The sequence below is a fragment of the Pinus tabuliformis genome, chromosome 4_2, assembly GCF_031772625.1.
Source record: "Pinus tabuliformis cultivar Carrire ecotype Pingquan chromosome 4_2, CPIR1, whole genome shotgun sequence".
In the NCBI taxonomy this organism is placed as follows: domain Eukaryota; kingdom Viridiplantae; phylum Streptophyta; class Pinopsida; order Pinales; family Pinaceae; genus Pinus; species Pinus tabuliformis.
The window spans coordinates 159,425,572-159,450,131 of record NC_142304.1 but is presented as its reverse complement, the minus strand read 5'-3'; the positions used below and the strand labels follow the sequence as shown (position 1 = coordinate 159,450,131).

Sequence of the window (24,560 nt, the reverse complement as noted above, 5' to 3'; positions counted from 1 at the left end):
GAGAACGGCTGTATTCTTTCTTGTGGTGATTGTACACTTTTTTTTCAAATGCTGGACAATCGACATAATCTTTATAGAGGCTAATCGCAACAATATTTTGATCAGCGGTGGTACCAATGGAGCATGCACTGTAGTTGCTTATAGTTGATGGGTGAGCGCTTGGATCGTAGTCATAATGAATAGCAGCTAGATGTGAAATGCGAAGACTGAACGCACTAAATATCAACCCATTTCTCCAGTTGGCCATAAGAGTCGCTGGTGTCATCTCCATGTGGTTAGGATGTGTTGAAGGGGAAGCATCATGCTAGGTTTGTCAAATAAAGAAGGTTGATATGAAGACTATTTTCCCACAAGAAGGACTAATAAATTGAAGGGCACCCGGTTGGAGCTAAAAACACAAGTTCCTCTAATCCATTACACTTCAAATGTATCTACACAGAGAAAGGAAAAAGGTGATTGTTCTTGTTGTTTTTATTGTGGTGAAATTCATGTATTAACTCTGTGAATTTTCTTAATCATCAAATGTATTAGAGAAATCGTTAGAAGTTATTTTGAAATGCCAATTATCCACTGTATATGACTAGCATGGACTGTAGTTACCAGAATGAGAGTGTATGAATGAGTGTTTAGAGGTTTGGTATGTTAGTTTGTTGTCCTGTCCATTTATGTGTAAGAGAAATCGCTGCCAGTATATCGTTGTATTACTGCCTGAGGCTAAGAGCGGGGTTTTGAGTCGTTGTAAGCTCGACATTGTTGTACGAAGGTGTAGATAATATGGATGTCTTGAGAATCATTGTATGCTATTGTTAAGTTTCCATGTTGGTCAGAATGCATGTATGGGGTTTGGCTACCGAATGTATGAAGGGGTAGTAAGTTAAGAGTATGTGATAATTTGTTGAGAGCTTGTATCCATAATCATTGCATTGTTGTCTTACATGTCAGAGTTTGGTGAGTACTAGGCTGACTTAATAGAGATCAGACTCTGAATGCTAGCAGTTGTGTTGTAAGTTGGGAAAGACTATCAGTCAATTCATGTTTAAAGCAACCTAATGTATTTACCATTATTAAAGAAAAATATGGATGAGACTTTTATAAACTCCCTTAATAAACCAGCAGCAACAAACAACAAACCCTTCTCAAAGGGGGTCTATGTCATTCTTCATAGAGAACAGCCAAAAGATGTGCAGAAGGGGCAGGAAAGAGGACACAAAATATTTGTACTTGGGACAAATTTGAAGCACACGAGGGTCACATGGAAAGTTCTCTTCAGACTTGAAGAACTAAATGCCCTCCTTTCCAAAGTCGGTCAATTAGAGGGGAATAAGTTGATGTGGGCTTTGAAACTAGCCATGCTAACTTTAATACATCCCAAGTTCTTGGAGGAACCTTGTGAAGGGGTTAGACTTCCAGTTGTATCTTGTCTCAGTAACATCATGAGACTAACCGCCCCTATAGCTCCTTACAATGATGATGTTATGAAGAGAGTTTTCAAACTTGTTAACCACTGGAGTGGCACCTAATGATTATATGAAAGACTACATGCTCAAAGATGATCTAAAGGACACTTTTACCATCAGATATCATCAGTCAACAGAGTTTTTTAAACTCTACTTCTATTTTCTCATCATTTTTCTTGTACCCAGATTCCACACCCTACGAAGAATTGTAATAAGTGATACTAGTCATGATGAGTTTTGAGTATGTAGCAGGCCTAGGATGTTGGGACTCGATCAGAAAACGAATACACCTTGGAATGTTTTTTTTATCTGGTTAATTATCCCTTCTTTTTCAGAGGCAGATAATTTTCTAGGTTTTTTCACTCACTTTTTACCCCAAAAACGAGGTGATGGTTTGAAGGTTGAACTCCTAACACATCTCAATGTCTAGAGTCGATGTATATTACCATACTAGAAAACACAAAAAATTTCATGGAATTTGGTTAGGTCTAGGTAGTCATTTTTTAAATTTTTAGATTTTCCGCACTACAAAAATTGGTAATAAAATTTTACTTGTAATGTAATAAGTGATGTCTAGAGAAGTTGTATGGAGTATGAGTAATGAAATTTGCACCTCTCACCCTCAACTTTCTACTATGACACACTTTGAAGGGTTAAAAATGTGTTTTGAATCCTCAAAACCCATTTTTCCTAAGTTTAGTGGGAAATCTGACAATTAATTAAGCCAAAAATTAAATAAATGGAGAAAAATAAATATTCACACATGTTAAATGTTGTGGAAATGGGGTGGAAAATTATGGGAGAGTTAAAGTGAAGTCTCAAAGTGATGTGGACTCCTAAAATCAAGGAAATGACATGTACTCAAATAAAATCGAATTTCTGGCACTAAATGAGAAAGTTGCTTACTTGGAAATTCAAATTTGTAAAGTTAATGCACATTTAGGAGGACTTGGGAGAATATTTGGTGGACATTTTTGTGAGAATTTGTCCCCACATGGGCTACCACCCATATACAATTATCATTCCATCATAAAATTCGAATTTGGCACATAAGGGAAGAAGAAAATGATGTTCACTTGCCAAAATTCGATTTTTACACTCGGCATTGGAGCTCCATTCAACAAATTCGAATTTCTCTTTGGAATTGTCACCTCATGCCACTTGTTTAATCACTTTTACATTGGGATTGGCTCCCATAGTTCTATATAATAGAGCCTTGACCTCTCGTTTGTATCAATTGAAAAACAAGCTATTGTGCTTGGGGAATCGCAGCTCTTATGTACACTTATGTTCTATTCCAATAAAAAAAACTTTGGAGTTTCACATATGAGGTGTTGTTCTTCTTGATCATTGTGTTTCATTTTCTACTTATGCTATTGTGTCCATTAGTTTCCATTATGCTTATAGAGATTTATTAATGTGCAATTATCTCACATTGGCATTTGGTTTTGAGAGTTTGCTCTAGATAAAGTTTTAGTTGATTTTCCAATAAATCTCTAGGATCTCTTTATCATTATATTTTTTTTAACCCATGTGGATCTAATATTCATTCGAAATTGTGTAGAAACATCTCTTGGATCAAGCCTCAAGTGTGAGGGAAAATTCTTGGAGGAATCATCCCACTCTTGAGCAAGTTCACTAAAGAACCCGCATTTGTCATCTACCAAGGCCTCATCTTACGATTTTGAGTTGCAGGGATCCTTGGCTTTTAGCTTGTGTTTCAAAATCCAATTTCAATTAAAACCATTTGTCTCGATTTCTTGTGTTAATAACAATTTTATTTCGCTATTGAAGAGCATGTTGAAAATTAGGCAAGAATTGGAGTTTTGCTCCAATTCCTTAGTCTAAATTTTGTAGAATATTTGTAGATTATATTTGCTAACTTTCCTTTTTGTTTTACACTAAGTTTGAGTGTGCGTTTTGCAGAAAATTCAGATCTATTTATGGACTATGTTCACCTTTTGTGTTGACAGAATTGAGGAAGCTAAAGTTTGAAATTCTAACTATTTGTTGTAGGACCCCAAGAGCACTTGAGGATCAACTTTTGCTTGGCCGTGGGTCTTTGTGCACTTGTAATTTTCAAATTTCAAGAGTTGTTTCTTGGCCATTGTGGTTGCCACTGCTTGGAATGAGATCTTGGTTCCTATAGACTCTCATTTTGTAACTGTCTCTTCCATCTTTTGAGCAGCCCATTAACGGGCCTTTTACTCATTGTAAAAAACTAATAAAAGATCTATTTTTCTTGAGGGAGCTTGGGTTTTACCCATGGTGTCCCTTCTCTCCATTTAGGGACAGAAACATGTAGGTGAATTAACTTTTGCATTTTCTCGTTTTCCATTTTAATTGCATACTTAAAATTTACACAACCTCACTCATCACATTTTTATTTTGTTCAAATAAGTTTGCTACAATTCAACTTAAGGTTTTGCATTTTCTATTTTATATGTTGATTGGAGCGACAAAAACTTTACTTTGAACAATCTACTCTTCACATGTTCATTAACTTAATTTTCTATAAGTCATTTTAATTTCGTATTGCAAATTCAAATCCATTTCCTTTGCAAAGTTAATCAACCTTGAGTTCACTTAATCACAAGCATTGTTATTTACTTACATGCAAAGCATCTCTCAAGTTTTATTTGCTTTTAGGTAAATCACAAAACTATCATAAGGCAAAGCAAATATTTTTCACAAATCCTACATGTGTATGCAATCTTGTGTTTAAGGCAATTTCCATCATTTACTTGACTTTTTCAAATTTACTTGCATGACATAGTAGGCATGTTAAATTAGTTGCATTTTACAAGTTTCCAAAGCCTCATTCAAAATTAAACTCTAACTTACATTGGTTGTATAGACATTTAGAGACCCTCCACCTCTATTGACTCTTCACTGTGAAATCCTAATTTTCGAGGGAGGGTGAGGTCTGAGAATTGGAGTTTAATTGAAATCTTGCTTATTAGAGTTTAACTAATAAAATAAACTAAGAGCACATCTAAATCACAGCTTAACTTAACTTGTAAATGCAATTCTCGTATTTATGTTATCTTGGATTTATTTGAGCCTTCTCTGCAAATATCATTTTTATTTCAATAAGCATTTATTTTATTATGCAAGTATTGTGAATTCTTTAATTTTTGCAACTATTAGCTTTTCATGTACTTGGAATATTCTCATTGGTGCAACACTATTTCAAGTTACTTCATGTATTTTCTACTTTGATGATCATTATGCTCATGAATAATTGATGGATCTTGTTATCTTGGGCATTCTCTTCCAAAGTATTATTTCCTTTATAGTTGCAATTGGTGTTCATATGTTTATTCTGGTCTGACAGTTGAATTGTCTATCATTGTATCTTGATTTCATTTTTTGAGCAAGCTATTGTTATTTACTTAAAGGCACTAGTCTATACATTGAATATATCATTGAAATTTGCACATTTATTGATGGAGACTTGGATAGCAAAGAAACTGAGGGGAATCAAGTTTATACATGTCAGATTGATCTATCACCCATGTCAGAGCAAAAGCAGAATGGACAAAGGAAGGTCAAAGAAGTCTTGGATACTTCGAATTTTCCATCAGAGAATCTTCAAGATCGGGCAAAAAGGTCTACTTTGATCACCTCAACATCAACATCACAATCTATTAAGAACAAAAGAAAAAAGCGGAAAGGATTTGGTAAATCTTATGGCCATGTACAACACAGTGTTTGGATTGATCAAAGTCCTCAGATATTCAGAATTGGACAGGGTACATCAAAAAAACAGCCCATGGATCTGCCTGAAAGTAAACAGGTTCTCAGCATGAACTTCATTGAGCACATTTGATGCTATTGGATTCCAGGTTCTTGCACACTATCACGTTGTATCTAGCATGCATCCCCATATGGAGCCAAATGTTGACCACTAGAGTGGCACCTAATGATTATATGAAAGACTCCATGCTCAAAGATGATCTAAAGGACACTTTTACCATCAAATATCATCAGTCAACAGAGTTTTTTTAACTCTACTTCTATTTTCTCATCATTTTTCTTGTACCCAGATTCCACACCCTACGAAGAATTGTAATAAGTGATACTAGTCATGATGAGTTTTGAGTATGTAGTAGGCCTAGGATGTTGGGACTCGATCAAAAAACGAATACACCTTGGAATGTTTTTTTTTTATTTGGTTAATCCCTTCTTTTTCAGAGGCAGATAATTTTCTAGGTTTTTTCACTCCTTTTTAACCCAAAAATGGGGTGACGGTTTGAAAGTTGAACCTCTAACACATCTCAATGTCTAAAGTCGATGTATATTACCATACTAGAAAACACAAAAAATTTCATGGAATTTGGTTAGGTCTAAGTAGTCATTTTTTAAATTTTTAGATTTTCCGCACTACAAAAATTGGTAATAAAATTTTACTTGTAATGTAATAAGTGATGTCTAGAGAAGTTGTATGGAGTATGAGTAATGAAATTTGCATCTTTCACCCTCAACTTTCTACTATGACACACTTTGAAGGGTTAAAAATGTGTTTTGAACCTTCAAAACCCATTTTTCCTAAGTTTAGTGGGAAATCTGACAATTAATTAAGCCAAAAATTAAATAAATGGAGAAAAATAAATATTCACACATGTTAAATGTTGTGGAAATGAGGTGGAAAATTATGGGAGAATTAAAGTGAAGTCTCAAGGTGATGTGGACTCCTAAAATCAAGGAAATGACATGTACTCAAATAAAATCGAATTTATGGCACTAAATGAGAAAGTTGTTTACTTGAAAATTCGAATTTGTGAAGTTAATGCACATTTGGGAGGATTTGGGAGAATATTTGGTGGACATTTTTGTGAGAAATTGTCCCCACATGGGCTACCACCCATATACACTTGTCATTCCATCATAAAATTCGAATTTGGCACATAAGGGAAGAAGAAAATGAAGTCCACTTGCCAGAATTCGATTTTTACACTTGGCATTGGAGCTCCATTCAACAAATTTGAATTTCTCTTTGGGATTGTCACCTCATGCCACTTGTTTAATCACTTCTACATTGTGACTGGCTCTCATAGTTTTATATAATAGAGCCTTGAACTCTCATTTGTATCAATTGAAAAACGAGTTATTGTACTTGGGGAATCGTTGCTCTTATGTACACTTATGTTCTATTGCAATAAAAGACTTTGGGGTTTCACATATGAGGTGTTGTTCTTCTTGAACAAAGTAAATTTTGACCATTGGGTTTCATTTTCTACTTATGCTATTGCATTCATTAGTTTCCATTATGCTTTTATAAATTTGTTAATGTGCAGCTATCTCACATTGGCATTTGGTTTTGAAAGTTTGCTCTAGATAAAGTTTTAGTTGATTTTCCAATAAATCTCTAAGATCTCCTTATCATTGTATTTTTTTAACCCATGTGGATCTAATGTTTATTCAAAGTTGTGTAGAGGCATCTCTTGGATCAAGCCTCAAGCGTGAGGGGAAATTCTTGGAAGAATCATCCCACTCTTTAGCAAGTTCATTGAAGAACCCGCATTTGTCATCTCCCAAGGCTTTATCTTACGATTTGTGTTGCAGGGATCCTTGGCTTTTAGCTTGTGTTTCAAAATCCAATTTCAATTAAAACCATTTGTCTCAATTTCTTGTGCTAAAATGATTTTATTTCGCTATTGAAGAGCATGTTGAAAATTAGGCAAGAATTGGAGTTTTGTTCTAATTCATTAGTCTAAATTTTGTAGAATATTTGAAGATTATATTTGCTAACTTTCCTCTTTGTTTTACACTAAGTTTGAGTGTGGGTTTTGCAAAAAATTCAGATTTATTCATGGACTATATTCACCTTTTGTGTTGACAGGATTGAGGAAGCTAAAATTTGAAACTCTAACTATTTGTTGTAGGACCCCAAGAGCACTTGAGGATCAACTTTAACTTGGCTGTGGGCCTTTGTGCACTTGTAATTTTCAGATTTCAAGAGTTGTTTTTTGGCTATTGTGGTTGCCACTTCTTGGGAAGAGATTTTGGTTCCTATAGACTCCTATTTTGTAATTGTCTCTTCCTTCTTTTGGGCAGCCCATTAAGGGGCCCCCTACTCATTGTAAAAAACTAATAAAAGATCTATTTTTCTTGAGGGAGCTTGGGTTTTAGCCATGGTGTCCCTTCTCTCCATTTAGGGATAGAAACATGTGGGTGAATTAATTTTTGCATCTTCTCTTTTTCCATTTTAATTGCATGCTTAAAATTTACACTACCTCACTCATCACATTTTTATTTTGTTTAAATAAGTTTGATACAATTCAACTTAAAGTTTTACATTCTCCATTTTATATGTTGATTTGAGCGACAAGTACTTTATTTTGAACAATCTATTCTTCACATATTCATTAACTTAATTTTCTAAAGTCATTTTAATTTCATATTGCAAATTCAAGTCCATTTCTTTTGCAAAGTTAATCAACCTTGAGTTCACTTAATCACAAACATTGTTATTTACTTACATGTAAGACATCTCTCAAGTTTTATTTGCTTTTGGGTAAATCACAAAACTATCATAAGGCAAAGCAAATATTTTTCACAAATCCTACATATGTATGCAATCTTGTGTTTAAGGCAATTTCCATCATTTACTTGACGTATGCAAATTTACTTGTATGACATAGTAGGCATATTAAATTAGTTGCATTTTACAAGTTTCCAAAGCCTCATTCAAAATTAACCTCCAACTTAAGTTGGTTGTATAGACATTTAGGGACTCGCCATCTCTATTGACTCTTCACTGTGAGATCCTAATTTTCGGGGGAGGGTGAGGTCTGAAGATTGGAGTTTAATTGAAATCTTGTTTATTAGAGTTTAACTAATAAAATAAACCAATAGCACATCTACATCACAACTTAACTTTACTTGCAAATGCAATTCTCGTATTTATGCTATCTTGGATTTATTTGAGCCTTATTTGCAAATATCATTTTTATTTCAAGAAGCATTTATTTTATTATGCAAATATTGTGAATTCCTTTATTTTTGGAACTATTAGCTTTTCTTGTACTTGGAATATTCTCATTGGTGCAACACTATTTCAAGTTACTTCATGTATTTTCTACTTTGATGATCATTATGCTCATGAGTAATTGATGTATCTTGTTATCTAGGGCATTCTATTCCAAAGTATTATTTCCTTTATAGTTGCAATTGGTGTTCATATGCTTATTCTAGTCTGACATTTGAATTGTCTATCATTGTATCTTGATTTCATTTTTTTAACAAACTATTGTTATTTACTTGAAGGCACTGGTCTATACGTTGAATATATCATTGAAATTTGCACATTTATTCATATGCTGGCTTAATTCTTGGAAACAAGTTATTTTTTACAAGTAATCCAAATTAACTTTCCTCCTAGAACCGCATATCATTTTTAACTTAACTTTTTATTGGGACCACCCCCCTTAGCTAACCTAGGAGATAGCTTAAACGGAGAGAGAGGGGATTTAGTGTAACAGCCTCTTCTCTTAGTTCCCTGCCACCAACCACACCTTGTGGGGTTGAAGGCTTTTCTAACTGACTTGTAGGTAGGTGTAGGCGACAGGGTCAACAAGACTAATGATAGAAACTTTCCGAGACTTGGACAACAGTACAGACTATACCTCTGAGAAGAAGCTTAATGTTTTAGGAGGCATGGCCATGACTAGGACATATGAAATCATGTTTGATCTAGAGTGTGATGGTTTGATCCTACAGATGTTCCAATACTTCTTCAGCATTAGGAAACATCATCCTGACACAATCATAGCACACATGCAGTCCATCTTGTCATTATGTATGAGAGGTCGTGATGCCATTTGCAGGGAGTTGTAGTTCCGACTAATGTCTGTTTGGAGGAGAGAGAAGTTGGTTTCACTTGCTACTTATGAACTAATCGAGATGTTGGTTGAGCAAAACATTGAGTTGTTCAAAAGACAGTTGACCAGAGAGGAGTTGATCAGGTTTGGGTGATCATGTAGCAAGAATGAAATGAGGAGGAAGCGACTTTGCTTTGTCTACAAAGGACCTTGGGGACCTGACCACTCATGCTTCAGTAACGCTGAGGAGATGACAGAGGTAGAGCAGGGAGATATTCTTTATGTTTGTCAGGATGAGGACTCTTCGTTGGACAAGCCCATGGGTTCATACGATGATACCTTAGAGGAGCACGAGCAGTGATATGGAGTTGATGACAGTAGCCTAGATATGCATCCATGTGTGGTAGGGGAGTATGAGGAGCATCTAAGTGTTCCCATGTGGAAAAGAGATAAGGGAGCAAATGAGCAGTTGATGATTCAGCATAGAGAGCACATAGAGAAGAATGAGCCATGTCGAATCATTGACATCAGGCCAGATTCATATGATGGGCAGTCTGTGGGTCCTAGGAGAGACATTCAGGATAGTGTGTCACCAATGATGAGTTAGCATGAGCAGCATATGATGGAGTGTGAGTCAGCTAAGGAGGATGAGGTGCACAGTATGCATGATGAGCCTTTTTGGGAGAGCCAGTTGGAGGTTCATATTGAACCCGTGATGATGGAGGATGAGCAGCCACCCTTGGGGTCAGTCGTTGATGAGGAGCAGACAGATGTACAAACAGCTGGAGGGTGATGATGTTCGTTGACACTTGTCCTCGGGAGATGTTGGAGTATGACAGGACAGTTTCGCAAGAGATTGGTGGATTGGAGGAGCATGGAGTTTCCTATCAGGCGAGGGAGATGGCAGTGTATCCATCTTTGGGTCTACCCATTGATGAGGTGCAAATAGGTGTAGTGGCAACTAGCCGAGCTGCTACATTTTCAAGCAGCAGCCCTCTCCAGGAGTACATAGACAGGGCTTGCAGCGCAATTTGGCTACTTGTACCCATCATAGGGAGAGAGTCAGGACTATATCGATGGATATTGTTAACCAACCAAATAGGGAAACATGAGTTGAGCATGGACCAACATCAGCATAGTAGACTTGCTCCTTACACAGGAGTCCATGACTTAGATTGGTCAGAGATCATGAGTTGGTATCCTATTGATGGAGTATCATTCTTAGTCGAGAGCAGTGTACTGCAGGAGCCCTTAGAGGTGGGGGATATTACATGCTCCAGTCGGCAGCAGAATGTGGGTTGGCCACTCATCAGTATCTCAGCGCAGCATCAGTATGGTGAGACTAACCTTGGGGTAGAACAAGGATTGGATTGGAGAGGGTGATGGGCTAGTACACAGTTGGTGGGGCAGCATTCACAATCGGATCTACAGCATAGCAGGAGCCATGGGGCATTAACACTCCTTCTTGGTGGCATTGGGATCCAAGTGGATCTACTGGCAACAGGTCGAGTTAGAGATGGACATGGGATCCAGGTATTGGAGGATCTAGTCATGTTTCAATAACTTGGAGACGTGATGTAGACCAGTGGTTTGTATGGGATCCGAGCATTGGGTCTTAGTGGCGTTAAGCCACCAAATTGTTCCACAAATTTGGATTGCTTGAGGGCAAGCAATCTTGGGGCGGGAGGACTATCATGTCCCCATTTTTATTCTTCTTCATAGTACAACCAGGGTAGATTTCCAAGACAGGGGATGGCCAGGTCAGCGCAGCAGGTTTATGTCATCAGGGGTCCCAATGGATTTTTGAGGAGTTTTTATGGGATTTAATGGCATTCACTTGGCATATTCCATCATCAGCACAATTTTCCTTCCATTTCGTTGCATTCGACAACTTTCAAAAATCAGCATTATTATTGGGCATAACTTAATTAATTATGCTCAAGGTGGCATTCCGAGAAGATTAATTTATGGAACACCTCAGCGTAATAGCTCATTGGAACCGGAACGAGAAGATCTACATGATGGGAATTTTGGATGGGAGTTTCAGTGACCTGAGGAGACATGTGGCCAATTTACCCTTTTCCCGCATTAAAAATAATATTTTAATTAAAATAAAAGAGGGAAAAGTGTTCCATGATTGAAATAATAATGAAATAGAAGATTCTAGAGGGATCCATCAGATCTATAAAAGAGGAGGAGCAGGCCATGAGAGGACATCTTGGAGTTGATATTGTTTCTTGTATGTGAGGTCGAGAACGTGGTTCTCTACTCCATTGGTAGCCCCAAGACGAAAAACCTCGGGTGATATAGACAGATTGGGCGAGCACCCATCTCCCCTTGGTGGATTCATTCAGAATCCATAGGTGTAGTGATTGATTTCATGTTCAGTTTGTAGGCCGGTGTCAGTTTTATTGCATATCTTGGAGGGCCATTCCCCAGCTATTGTATTAGCATATATTTCTATAATAAAGATGGATTTTGTTGTTGCATGTCTCATTGTTCCTCATGTGGTGATCTTTTAATGTGATTTTGTGTAATTTATGGATTTATGCCTTGGGTTTTACATGACAATCTTCTAGTAAATGCATAATAGTCTTATTTGAAGTTTCTTTTCCAAATTTTCTTAATTTGGGACATTACACATATTAAGGACAAGTAAGATTATCCATAGTTTCTAGACTTTAAGATAATTTCCATTCTTATAATTTTCCTTCTCTTTCTCTTTCTCTCAAGTGCTCCTATTGATATGATCTACTATTGCCTAGTGCTATTATAAATCTGAAGTGTTGTACTAAACTGGATTAAAGTTCGCTAAAATTCACTGTAGTTTTATGATTTCAACATTGTATTAGAGCCAATGTGACTCTTGCTTCCCTATCCAACAAACGCTGTTTCAGGTCTGAAACTAAGGTTTTCAGCACTTTTTTTAGGACAGCAACAAATTTCTATGTTTTTTTCATCAATGCCCTCCTTTGGCACTTTTTTGGTCTTTTCAGCAGAGTTTATGGGATCTTCTTGCAGATTGTGCCCTTTTTAGGGAAGCACTCTGCTCTTTTCCTTTTTTACAGCACAAACACTGCATTTTTCAGGGCAGTGCAGGTCTAAAACTAGAGTTTTTCAGCCCAGTTCCAGGACAGCAGCCATTTTTAGATTACTTTGCCCTATCCACCACTAATGCCCTCCTCTGTTTGGTGATTTTAGGCTTTTCCAACAAATTTGAAGGATTCTTGTTGCAGATTGGTACTCTTAAGACAGCACACCCTATCTTTCTCTCTGTTTAACCAAAATTCACTACTGTTTTTTTGGAACAGGGATGGTATTATCATTTATGTGGTTTTCTCCTATTTTAAGGGTTTCTTCTAAAGACCTTTGCTGGTGAGATTATCATTGCAGACCCAAGAATTCATAATTTCTTTTTTAGGGCCTCTATGAGCTGTCCACTTCTCATATTTGATCCAAAGTATTGCTTGGCGGAAGAATTTTCTGAACTAATCATTTAATCTGAGAGACTATAGACTAGTGGCATTTGCCCTGACGACTGCAAAACCAGGGTTTTTGGATCATCTCTATTGTAAGGTTTCAAACCCTTTCTTGGCCCTTTAGTGGGTTCTCTTGACATCTTCACAAAGACTTTCAGTTCCTTGACAGAGATATAGAAGCATACTTTGCAGATCGAGCTATACCAGATTTATAAGACAATTGTCTTATACTGGATATTGCTGTCAGCGATGCAAGGCCTAATCAGCTTCTAGCAGTGATTCTCAATGACGATAACAAACCTATGGTAGTTTGTTTGCAAAGGGATATCCATTTCACCTCCTTTGATGCAGTTCCCACTCATAGGTCCCACTCTACTTTAATGATGATTTTGTAAATGATTCTTAGCTTACTTTAGTGGACCAATTTGACAGTATGGATCTATATCCTTCACGCCATGATATTTGTATTTATGGGACATCCTATATGTTGAAGTTTGTAGCTCGTGCAGGTACTTCTGCACAGAGCTTGTGTCTAGGCTTGTAGAAGTCACACACATCATCTTAGAACACTTGTTCTAGGTTGAGCAAGTTGCTAATGTAACTTAGCCTAAGTTTACTTAGAAAGAGCACATATTAATATGTTGGCTTATTGAGCTAAAATAAAACTTAGAAGAAGTAAAGTAATTTACTTTAATAAATAAATTTTAATCTTATCTGTTGATCTCAAGTGCGGCGAGATCTAATCTTGGCCGTCAATCACTTTGAGAACGGCATCTCAGTGCGCATGTGTTGGGTTCAAGAAAGCACAGAGGGGCTAGAGATCCAGATCTGCAAGAGAGAGCAGATCTGTTAGATCAAACCCAGAGTTTTGTAATCTATATTTTCTCAGCTGGGCCATTATCCCGTGATGGGAGATCAAGTAAGTTTCAATTTTAATTAATGAAGAACTAATTTGTTGGGCAAAATCTGTTTATGATTATGTGATTCAAATCGTAATTTCCTTCCGCTGAATTTTTATGTGTAAGGAACTTAGCCGTATGTTTGTTTAGTAATTAATTGTTGGTAATTAAATAGCAGGTGTTGGGTTCGGGTAAATTCTAACATTATATGCAGCACATTTCAAAAGCCCCTGTTACCCCTTATACTAGTAGGGGTACACATATACGAATGCAGCATTTTTTACACTATTATAATACCAAGGTCCCAAGTTTAGACCTTGTAACAACCATGTGTGGCCATGTATTAGGTTTCCTAGACCTTGTTATTGGTCAGACCAAAACCTATCCCTTTGAGTTCACCTCTAGCTCCCTTCATCTTGGATAGGATTGGAGGACCTTGGATGGGTTTACTTGAGGAATCATGGTTTTAGAGGAGTCTACTTTTGTAGAGGTGATCACAAGGGTAGGGACCAATCCAGCCCATGTTGGGTGCACCTATGTTATGAGCCTATTGAGTCTGTAGGTGGCCTTGGGTTTTGTCCAGTATCCCTTGGATGTTTCTCATACATGGCAATCTCACAGTTAGCAACATTTTACACTTCCCAAGGTAGTTCAGGTTTCCCAATGCATAGTGGTCCCAAAAGTAAACAAAAGTCAACTTGGTCCTATATTGTAGAGTTTGATGGGATGATGACATGCCACGTGGAATTTTTCCAATTGGTAAAGGCATGCTCAAGTTATGGATGGTCAAAGGTAGTCAACAGGTATTGCAGGTTTCCAGGCAGCAAAACAGGGGAAGCACTGAGATATTTTTTATATGCATTACTTCAAAGGCGATCTACAAGAGGAGGAACAAAACCTATGTTTCAGTTTCTCTGGTAACTCAAGGGCGTTAGAGATCCTCCACTTGGGCGTGATGAGGAAGCATTGACCATGATGATGTGGCAATATAGTAGAATTTTGGATCCAACAAGGCTTATGACAAGTGATTACATGGAAACAGTGCCTAAATCAAGTAGAACCCTTGGCCAAATCAGCAAGGCACCAAAAGCTAGAGAAAAGGTAGCAAGGTCAAATTACTATGCATGAAAAGTCAAGTCAACAAGCTGTAGCCTGTCGGAATGGATAAGGTAGTTGTTGGAGGGTCAAAGTGAATGCTGGAGGCATCTTGGACCGTAAGGATAAGATCGTGGACAAAATTATAGCTGTTGCAAGTCAAAGGAAGCATTTTCTTCAACTAGTGCGAGTTCCAAGGGCCAAATCGAGTTACTACTAGTGGACGAGTGGAACATTGAGGTCTTGTAGTGGAATGTTGGGGAAAAAATAGGTAATATTCTTCATATTTTTGTCTTCTAGACCATTAGAATTTAGCAAGTGGAACGTTGGACTTTCTTGGTTGTGTGAGTCAAATTGAACCCCTTTAGTGGGCAAATTTCACATAAACAATTATTTTTTAGAAGCTGATTTAGTCTCCAACTTGTGGATGACAAGTTAAATAATATTTTTTTTTAATGAAGGAGGAAACTAGTTGCTAACAAAGAAAGTTATAAATTGCTAGCTCCTCCTACCATTTGAGGTTGTTGATTGTGAGGTCATCTGATGTCATTCAATAAAGAAACCATTTGCAAAAATAGTATTTATTGAATTGATTATTCTATGTTTTTTCTTCTTAACTTCTACCTATAATATTGTGCTACCACAAGACTATTATAGCAATCCAATGAGGGACAGAAGATCATGTGGAAGGGGAGATTTAGGCCTAAAGCCCTCACCTCACCCTTAACTAGTATCAAAAATATACATTCCAAATGTTAGACAAGCCCTCCAAGGGGATCTTCCATCGGATTGTGGGCTATTGATGTTATTGTTGATATAGTAGTTTGGGCATCTCGAACAAGCAAATCCTCCTAATGGGGTTCATTTTCTTCCAAGTTGCTATTAACTATGTGAGTGGAATAGTTTCACCCCCAAGTCCTCACTCATCTCTAGTCCTCAAGGGAAAAGTGACAAAGGAAATGTTGTGATCACAACTCAGTGAATTAATAAGTTAAAAGGCCAAAGTAAGTCTCACTTCTCAACCATTTTAATTTTTTATTTTTAAAAAATTTAAAACCTTTTCCTTTTTATTTTTTAACTAGCTTGCCACAGAAATTTCTACCATTTATAGCTAGTAAATCCTTGGATTAAAAGAATATAATTTTCAGATTTAAACCAAGGAATTGATTTATCTTTTTTTTGAGCATCTTGTTTATATATTTCGTGGGTATATCAAGCATTATTGTGCAGATTTGCAAAAAGGCATTACTGCAGCAAAACATTTTCTGCATATTTTTTTCATTTTACAAGATACCATTTTACAAGTATCTAAATGCACTTTGCTTTAGCTCAGATTTGATTTAATAGTTTATTATTTTTTTTTTCTCGGTAAAGACTAAATCTATTAAGTAAAATATAGTACAAACAGGAGAGGCAAAAGACCGTCAGACCGGAAATGATGTAATCATCAACCTCGGTCCCGGAAGAAAGATACAATCACAGAGCTACAGGAAAAACAAAAGACCGACAGACCGGAAATGATGGATTCATCAACCTCGGTCTCGGAGGGAAGAAACACTCTCAACTACAACAGAATATTCGAGAGCAAGAACTAACTAACAGGCTATTATCCCTGCGGGACAGTGACTACACCACACTGTTTTTTCCCTTTCTTTTTGTTAACTTTTGTCCAGCCCTCATGGGGAGGATGGGCTAGAACAACTTGAAGACTGGAGTTCTCTATCATCGGGGACTCCTTCTCTGAATCAGAGGACGAAGTCTCATGGGGACGTTTCTGGGAGATAGCAGAGACATGGGAGTGCCCCTTATTGTCCGTGGGCGGATCCATCGGTTGCGGCGTCTGATCTGGTTCTGTCTCTCTTTCCTCCTTTTCCATACTTGGGGGACTGGAACTTCCAGCTGGCGGCTGCGGACAGGGAGTCCAACGCTTGGGCTTAGAATGAGGGAAGAGGCCCTTTTTCGCTTTTGCTGTCAGCGAAGGGCATGAGATGTGCAAGTGCCCCGTTAGGCGACAGTGGCGGCATCTGAAGGCAGTGTTTTCGTACTCTAGAAACTGAGTCCAAACAAAGTCCTTGATTTTGAGATTGATGTATTCTGGCAGTCCCTTGCTTAAATCAAGCTCTACACAAACTCTGGCGTATGTATAGAGACCCTGCCTCTCTCTCTTGTAATCTCCCGTTAGAAAGCTACCCAAGGCATTGCCTATTTGCCTGTAAACTTCTGTACGCCACAGGTGAACTGGGAGATTTGGAAGTCTGATCCATACCGGGGCTTTGGTGATGATTGCTGAAGCTGGGTCAAAGTCTGGAAACCATGGAGTTAGGAAAAGGCCGGCTGAACCCATGAACCAAGGGCCTTCGTCTAGGGCATTGTAGCAGTGCTCTAGGTCATCGAACAGTACTATAAAGTATCCTTTTGCACAGAAGTAGACCTTGCAACGGTCAGTCCAGTTGTCCTTGATCCAGACATAAAGATCCTGTGAGCGCGGCCAGAGCCCATTAAATCTGCAGATGATGGCTCGTTCAGCAAATTTCTGGGTATCGTTTTCAAGATCAGGGTAGGAGATCTCAACCGAGGGGACCTCCTCCACTTTGTCAACCAAAAAAGGCTTGGGAGAAGTCTGCATTGGAGGATCTGTCTTTTCAGTCTGTTTGGCATGGACAGCATCTTTATACGAAAAAGCCTTAGCTGAGGAGGGTTCCCCCACAGCACCTCCTCGAAGACGAAGGGTTAAGGTAATAGATGCGTCTTTCTCAATGCCATAAAAAGAAATAGGAAAGAGATCTTCAAGATGTTTACCTTCGAAGAGAAGCCGTTGAGCTGCAGAGGGGATCCCCAATTTGATGTCCAGTGCATGCTTGAGATTCCGCACTTGATCTGTCTGGCAGACCCATTGTAGCATAGTTTTTCCTGAAAGGAGCCTGATTTGTATCTGGAATGCAGAGGAAGATTCTGAAAGCTTTTTTCCCCCACCGATCTGTGGAAAAGGTAGACAAGTGCCTTGATATGTTTTCGGTTCCTGTATTTGTCTAATGAACAGGGGCGGCGTGCCTCTGTTTGGTACCGTCCCTTCCTTTCTGGGGGCCATGATCAGAGGAAGAGCTAAGGCATCTGCAGGAACTTTCTTGTCCGCTGCTCCAACAAACAGAAGGGGGCTGCAACGGCACGCCATGGAAGCAGGGGTTCGGGGCCCGGCTATCCCTGCGCGCACAGCAAAGAAATCTGCAGGCCCTTTTAGATCTACGGCTTCATAGTTCATGGCTGGGAAATCTTGTATGCCTGCCACTGAGTGGAAACCCCTTGATTTGTGCCCGTATCTCTCTAACCCCTTTGCATTCGGAACTGTGTGAGACCCAACGGCGGCTTGGGGCATGGGGATAGCAGTGCTGGGGATCGTGCTGGCGATCCTGGCTTGGTCGTGTTGCGTCTCTGCATCTGAGATACAGCTCTTTAGTTTTTGCCCAGATCCCTCGAATCCCTTCACGCTCAGAGCAGGCCGAGAGCTGACGGCGGCCGAGGGCATGGAGACTGCGTAGCTAGGGTTCGACATCGCTTCCTTCCTCTTAGATTTCTCTTTAGTGTTGTTCTTAATAGTTTATTATTTTAATATGTAGCTTAAATTTAGTTATTTTAACCCTTGAAATCTTCTTATTTTTCGCTGAAATAAATTTTTGGGTTTTGCACTTGGGGGTTTTGACCCCAATATCTCCAAAAGTGAATTTTCAGCTTGCTGGAAATTCAATTTTGTTGCAGGTCCAAGTCTTAGAAGTGGTCTAAATTGACCTATCTTCTTCCTTCTAGCCTTCCCACCCCTAGATATTGGATCTAGAAGTGTTTAGGAACTTTTGGGTGGTTGGTTAAAGGGATTGTCTTGTTGTTTTCTGCAATATTTCGCAAAATTACAAACCTGTAATAACAAGACAGCATGCTGATTTACACAATAACCCCTCCAAACAAGGCTTTGATCATAAAATATTTATATATTTGGTTAACATATTTTATTTACACTCAATTTGACTACTCATGTGCTATAACTTGTTAGATTAAAGTGTATTTTCTTGCTGGTTTAATGTTTTTATGCAAATTTTACACAGTAGGCCAACCAGGTAGCAACTTAAACTCCTCCACTTCAGCCATTAGACCCCATTACAAGGCACTGGTCTTGTATCAGTTAGCTGGAGTCATTCAAAGGAAGCCTCCCATAGCCATTTTAGTGGGAATTGGGCTTAAAAAATGGGGACTTGGGCTGAGTTAACAGTGGGACCTTGTCCTGTGTGTACCAGCCTAGCATGTTGTAAAGATCTTCAACAACCCTATTAAAAGGAGCGGTAGAAGCCGCTGTTAGATCTTTGCAAAAGACCCCCTTTAACCCGGTTGTGGAACCATGTTGGTATTGCTACAATGGTGTTTTAAGGAGGATCTATCTTTAGACATCCCACATGGAACATTATGGGGTGAAGGTGCTATTTCATGCTTTCTCTTCCTAGCCTCTTGTCCATTTTTCGGGAGGGTGTTATGCATAGGGCCAACCCTATGTTGAAATGGGAAACCCTCTCACTTCTTTATTTTAGCTACAGTTGTCCATCTTTTAGAGTTGGTTATACATACACTAACTCTCACTTGTATTTTCAACCACCTTTATTCTAATTTTGGTCACAACCACTCTTTATGAGGAGGCAGGTATTTATAAACCCACTTTCATCTTATGTTTGAGCTTCCTTCTGAATTTTGCTCTCTCAAGTGCAACTGTGCTGAGTATCCATAAACCCACACACATATTGCACTTGAACATGCTTGCTCATATTCAAGCTCTTTGCAATATATGGAGTTGGATCTTCTCACTCTCGCTTCAACTACAACTGATCTTATTTCCTATCTCCTCTCTATTTCAAGATATTTCTTCTAACACCTTTTCAAATGGTGGACAAGTACCACACTTCTAGTAAATGCATAATATGGCAGGGATATAACTTCCCACCCTCCTTCACTGGATGGGTAGTTCAGGACAATTGTTTTCAACAAATGAGCCAATCAATAGCTACATTCATCATTCCCATATGGGATGTCTCTTCCAACACCTCTTCAAATGGACAGTTCAATAGTACCAATCTCCCAATAGATGAGCAATATCGCAAGGATATGTCTTCCCACTCTCCTCCATTAGATGAGCAAGCCAATGATAGTTTTTTCCAGCAACTGAACAGATCAATGGCTATAGTTTTTCCCAGCAACTGAGCAAATCAATGGCTACAATATTCATCTCCATACAGGTTGTTTCTTCCAATAATCCTTCATCAAATGACTAGTTCAGTAGTACCGCTCTCCCAGTAGGTGCACAGTATGACTAGGATATGTCTTCTTGCCCTCCTACATTGGATGAGCAAGTTAGTGACGATTCTCTTTAGCAAATTAGCAGTTTGGTGGCAACTTTCTTTCATCATATAGGATCCAATTTCGTATTGAGTTGGTTTATCGTATACCCACTCTCTCTTACTTTAGTTACGGCTAACTCTTATCTTAGTTGCAACAAACCTTTAATGTCTAATCTCTCTTGTTTTTATGCCTCCTTTCAAAACCTCCTTATCAGTTGGCCAAATCAATCTCATGTGTCTCCAGTTGATGAGAAGTTTTGTGGTGGCATTTCCTCGAGAGTTTAACAGTTCTATGATGATGGTTGGGTCTTCATATACCCGTCCATGCTTGTATTTGAGTTGGTCATCTCAAACCCACTCTCCTTTATAATCTAGCTACTGCTACATCTCTATCGAGCTAGGAATGCCCATTCCTTTTGCACTTTATCATCCTTCCTCATGTCTAGATGCTGAGTTTAAGGGGGTTGTTGGAATGATGGTAATTTTCACACGTGATCATTTATGGATATGCATCCTCATAAATTGCATCACTAAGTTATGGCTTAAGAGCCAACCAAGTCAACAGTATTTTCCATTATTTTAAGTGACTAAGGTCAGCCCAAGCATTTATGTGTGCCCATAACCTGCCCATGGAGGAAGATGCCCGACCTCATGAGTTGTGCATTTCATGCCCCATTCGTAACATCATCTTTGTATTAATCTTGTGATTGATTCCTTAGCCTATTTGCACCATATCTCTCTTGTTCACGGGTTCTCTCTCTCTCTTTCTCGCAAGTCTTCCTATCGATATGATACTCTTGAGTAAAGCTGTTATAATATCTGAAGTGTTCTACTTGGCTGGAATAGGGTTTGCTGAAATTTTCTCTGCAGATCTATGATTTCAACAGTTACAGCCTACGACAATCATCCCTTCAGTTCTCCCTCTCTCTCTCATGGGCAAAGTTACCTCATGCACAAGCCTATCGGGACGTTCCTTCACCCTCCATGTCCTCCTTCAACATAAAAGATTTGGTCGCACGCAGATAACAAATCATAAATATTAATCAAAAAGCATTTCCATTATCTCAGACCTTATCTGTTTGTCTCGCTGTCTTTGCCTATGTGAAAAGAAACAAAGATTTAGGCAAGCCTCCTGGGGTGAATTCAATCCTCTCAGGCATATCAGAGTGCAATATGATTGAGATTTATGGAACTAACAAGTATGTTTTCCCAAATGTTCATGTGTAAGACTTATAAAAGAAATTAGGAATTGTAATGATGGTCATAGTTTCAAATCATATGGAACCAAAACACAGATTCTAGCACAAAGACTGAATTGGATGTTTTAATAGGGAAGGATCCTAAGCCATTATCTGTCTGTGCTGCACAGTATGTATCCTATCTCCAACTTTACTTGCTTTCAATTTTTCTGTAACTTTAAAGTAAAAATTAAACATTATTCAAGGACAAAACTTGCGAACTCCTTACCAAGATCTCTTAGCTGGCTCACTCGCTTCACAGACTTGAGAATAGTAGCATCCCTGGTTATCACATCCACGCAAGCACCAAATATCATCGCTTGCGTGTCCTGAATATCCTCGGGACAGAGCATTTGAACATTAGACTAGGAATAATAGAATGAAGGCGAACAGTTAGTTACCTTCCGCTGTTGCAACCCAAGCAATAAAGGGCAGCACCTCCCAGGCAAAAGCCCAGTCCTCCCCATAAAACCATTGTCAAACCAACTATATCACAAAATCCTCACGTTATAACTAACTTTACAAGTAGAAGATTTACCCAACCCAAGGGGGGCACCATTAGAGAAATAATAGAGCAGAGATTTATGACGGAGTGTTTGTTTTATTTTAATCTAATATGTGATATGACAGAGAATAACGCTTCACTTCATTATAGGACTATGTGGCCTTTAGATGTGGAATTTGGTATGGCATGTCATAAATGATTTGGTTATAGTTATGAAAACGGGATTACATTCACTATGAGGGATTTCCAAGTTTTGGCAGAAGGGAGACACTTCAGAACAACAAACTTCAGATTCAGAAATGGCCTGAAATACACCTTAAAAAATGAAATTCTAAATGTAAAACCCAAAATGAAGCCGATAATTGTTGGAAGGAATCTGTATGCCTTGCGAACAAATCTACAACCTGACAAACCAAAAGCAGGAGGGCGCAAAGAAACAATTTGTTCAAAATCATTCTGCCTGTAACATGCTGATTCTTCTCGAAGGTACTTTTCCATTGTGTGCATTATATTGTATTGGGTATACATTAAATGTGTTTAAGGATAAGGATGGTGGACATGTAAATAAATTCAATCGTTTCATCCGATTAGACGGCAACATAAGTAACCATGAAAGAGAAAGTAGCGTGAATGTAAATGTTAAAAAATTTCCATTTTTATATGTAACATAGATTTAATTTTAAGGTTTAGTTTATTAGGTAAAATATGATTCGGCAGTTTTTTTTGATTTAATTTTAAGGTTTAGTTTATTAGGTAAAATATGATTCGGCAGTTTTTTTTGGTTCAATGTAATATATTTAGTAATTATAATATTAGTAAATAAAATTGAGCTGTTTTTAAGTGAAGTGAGATTTTTAAAAAGTTTTTTAGTTTATTTTCAATTTAATTTGTGTAGAATTTTGCAGGGATTCATTAAAATCACAAGTTTGATCGTGAATTTTGCATAATCGAAGTGCTCGGGAGTTGTATGGGTGAAGTTGTTGCAACTCCCTTTGTCTTGTTGGAGTGATGACTGTCATATGGCAATTGGAAACCCGATTGGAAAATACTTGGATAAGGTAGAGCCAAAGGGGTCCCAATTTGCATGTGCTAAGATCTGTGTAGAGGTAGAACTGGAAAAGAGATTGCCTTTTGAAATAAACCTTACCTTAGGAGACTAGGTTCATCTCTTAACCCTAGATTATGAGCAAATACCCTTCAAATGTCGCCATTGTCATGAATATGGTCACTTCATTAGAGATTTCCCCAAGGTTGCATGTATCAAGGGCCATGAATAAATTGAACAGTTGGGAGAGTAGTGGAAGACTTAAAGAAAAGGGGGAAATCATGGGAAAATGGTTGCAATGAAAACCCAGAAAAATAACAAAACAACAATGATGCCCCAACATCTTCCAATCCATTTGAAGTGTTGCAAAATCATTGAAGATGGAGAACAGGGTAGAGCAATCCATGGCTTGAATCACGAGATCCCAGTTGAAATAAATGAAGAATCAGAACAAGAAGATGAGGAAGTCAATGAAATTGAGTCACTGAGGGAAAAGGAACCTAAGCAGCCAATATTTGATACTCGACCCAAATCCCCTGAAGTCAAAAAAGTTGAAGGAGTCTCAGGTATCGCAAGAGTCATCACTCAAAATAGGGCACAAACCATAATTTGGGTAGATGAAGGCAATAGTTAAGAAATAGAAAGTCATAGGAAGAAAGGACACCCTCCAAAAAAAATGTTTGAGAACAAGAAGCATCACAAAACAAGGAGTTGGGTAATCAGTCAATTATCAACGAGATCTTCAATTCCAAAAGGGACAAAGGAGTTGAAGGAACAGAAGGAAGGAGTCCCTCCAAAAAGGGATCCAAAAAAGAAGATGAATTAGTTTGGCCACAGTATGCTAAACCCTTTTGGTAAATATGAAAATGGAATGTAAATGCATCTTGATTTTGGGGGTATTCTGGAAAATTTTAAGTTGGAATGGGAATGAAATGTATGTTTTTTTGGGGTAATTGTTTGAGATACTGGATTGGGCCTTTGTGCTCAGTCCAGCGAGGATCAATATAAATCTTGAAGAATTGTATCGGTTTTGGGACAGACCCCAGTTTTTTTCCTAATAAAATCCATAATCGTTCATTTGAAAGAAAAAAATTATTTATATTAATTGTAAATTTATTAAACATTAAAAGAGATAAAAATAATTCAGATGTAAATGTTAGAGATATTAAGATATAAATGTTTTGAGTTAAAATAAATAAATAAATTTACAATGATGTGTTTAATTAACTTTATATAAAGCTTAGTCAAATCCTATTAGTGTAATCAGATTTCGAGGGTTTCATTTTGTAAGGTAACAAGGTTTGAATCTTGTATAACTTGCGAGGAGATGCCAAAAAATTCCAACTATATTAAGGGTTGGTGTGGCCTAAGTCGGGTGTAATCCCTTAGTGATGTTGATAACTTAGATGCCCCTAAATCACGATTTCTTAGACCACAAGCTAGTCCCGCAAGTTATGGAGACACTAGCAAACAAAACTCTCTCTCTCTCTCTCAAACAGAGAGAGAGAGAGATGGTTTTGATCTTTTAGAGAAAAATTGGAATTCCAAAATATCAAGGAGAATGGAGTCGCAAGAATGTCTTCATGTTCTTAAAGGCACTTGTTGCTAAAAACATTTAGAGGCTCCTGCAAGGTGTTGGTTTAT

General features: G+C 38.0%; 1 protein-coding gene across 1 annotated transcript in view; it reads right to left on the bottom strand.

Annotated features, from left to right (window-relative positions):
- LOC149168679 (E3 ubiquitin-protein ligase SP1-like) overlaps positions 1-22,392 on the bottom strand; it is a 163,349-nt gene extending 140,957 nt beyond the window's left edge. The window contains exons 1-3 of the mRNA XM_089428372.1: positions 22,276-22,392; positions 21,768-21,852; positions 21,596-21,648 (exon numbers count right to left, since the gene is read on the bottom strand). Coding sequence (XP_089284498.1) covers positions 21,596-21,648; positions 21,768-21,852; positions 22,276-22,378 — 241 coding nt within the window. The 5' untranslated portion in view covers positions 22,379-22,392. The remainder of the gene's footprint in view (positions 1-21,595; positions 21,649-21,767; positions 21,853-22,275) is intronic.
- Positions 22,393-24,560: the final 2,168 nt, after the last annotated feature.